We start from the raw sequence: 1,109 nt of genomic DNA on the forward strand, positions 1-1,109 counted from the left end.
GTACTCCATGGATAACCAGAATCAAGGGAGAGCCACCAAAGCTCTTAAAGACCTCACTCATGAGCATCAGGTAAAATGCAGACTTTGTTCCTGTTAATAAACCCCAACTATTATGCTCCTTTTGTATTGATGACACAGAACTGACACATCAACAGCGCTGCATGACATCTCAAAGAGAGGAAAAGCTCTTGTAGAATGATTGTCTAATACTGAAAAGGCCAAACACACAACCGAAGCATGGCTACTTGCTTTCGTATAAAGTGGAAAGAACACCAGTGGCACACAAGGATAGATTGCTTTCAGTTTTTTTCTTAATGAGGCAAGAAAGCTTATGCTGAGGAGACATTCGGCTGCTGTGGAGGTTGCGTTGGCTGTGGAGGCTGTGCTATCACTGCTTGCTGTTGAGAAGTGCTACCAGGATTGGCCTGTTGGGCTGGGAGTTGGGATAACTGATCATTGTTTGAAAGAGATTTTAACAGTGCATTTTCTCGTTCAAGTAAAGAGTTTCTTTCAACTAATTCTTTTATTTGTTCCTTTAGAACTTCCACTTCTTCTCTTACTGCATACATCAAATGGCTTTTCACCAGATCCTGTGAAAAACAAAAATCAAGACTGTAAAAGAACTGAAAGGGAAAGGTTCTAGCCTACTTGGGGCCTTATAAACACAAGGCATTTTCAACATACTCATTTTTCTGCTCTTGTTTAATGATTATGGTGTATCTTGACTGGCCTTACCGGAGAGAGGGTGAAAAAAAAATCCAGTTTCCAACTAGTAGCAGCAAGTCTAGGATGTAAGGTTGATTTGGAGTGATTTTCAAAATTTGGAGTGTTTCTAAAAATAACAGCTCCCTAAATTGTCAATTGTAAGCTTAGAATTAAAAAAAGTTTAAAATCACATGCTTAGATGTCAAGACTAAGATTAAAAAAGGAGCAACATTCTGATGGAAGCTGTCTAGTATTAAACCAGTCCTAGTACTGCTTTAGGAGCTCTGGTAGCATAGGGCCTAAGGCACTTTACTGCTAACCAGAAGGCTGGCGGTTCAAACCCACCAGCCACTCCTCGGAAGGAAGGTTGGGCAATCTACTTCCGTAGTGATACTGTCTCGGAA

At 40.7% G+C, this 1,109-nt stretch overlaps 1 protein-coding gene across 1 annotated transcript in view; it reads right to left on the bottom strand.

Annotated features, from left to right (window-relative positions):
* Positions 1-329: 329 nt before the first annotated feature.
* Positions 330-1,109, bottom strand: part of TSC22D2 (TSC22 domain family member 2) — a 53,698-nt gene continuing 52,918 nt past the window's right edge. Inside the window, exon 4 of the mRNA XM_007940176.2 lies at positions 330-590. Coding sequence (XP_007938367.1) covers positions 330-590 — 261 coding nt within the window. The remainder of the gene's footprint in view (positions 591-1,109) is intronic.

This window comes from Orycteropus afer, unplaced genomic scaffold, assembly GCF_000298275.1.
Source record: "Orycteropus afer afer isolate SDZICR_OR568_19922 unplaced genomic scaffold, OryAfe1.0 scaffold00066, whole genome shotgun sequence".
Lineage (NCBI taxonomy): Eukaryota > Metazoa > Chordata > Mammalia > Tubulidentata > Orycteropodidae > Orycteropus > Orycteropus afer.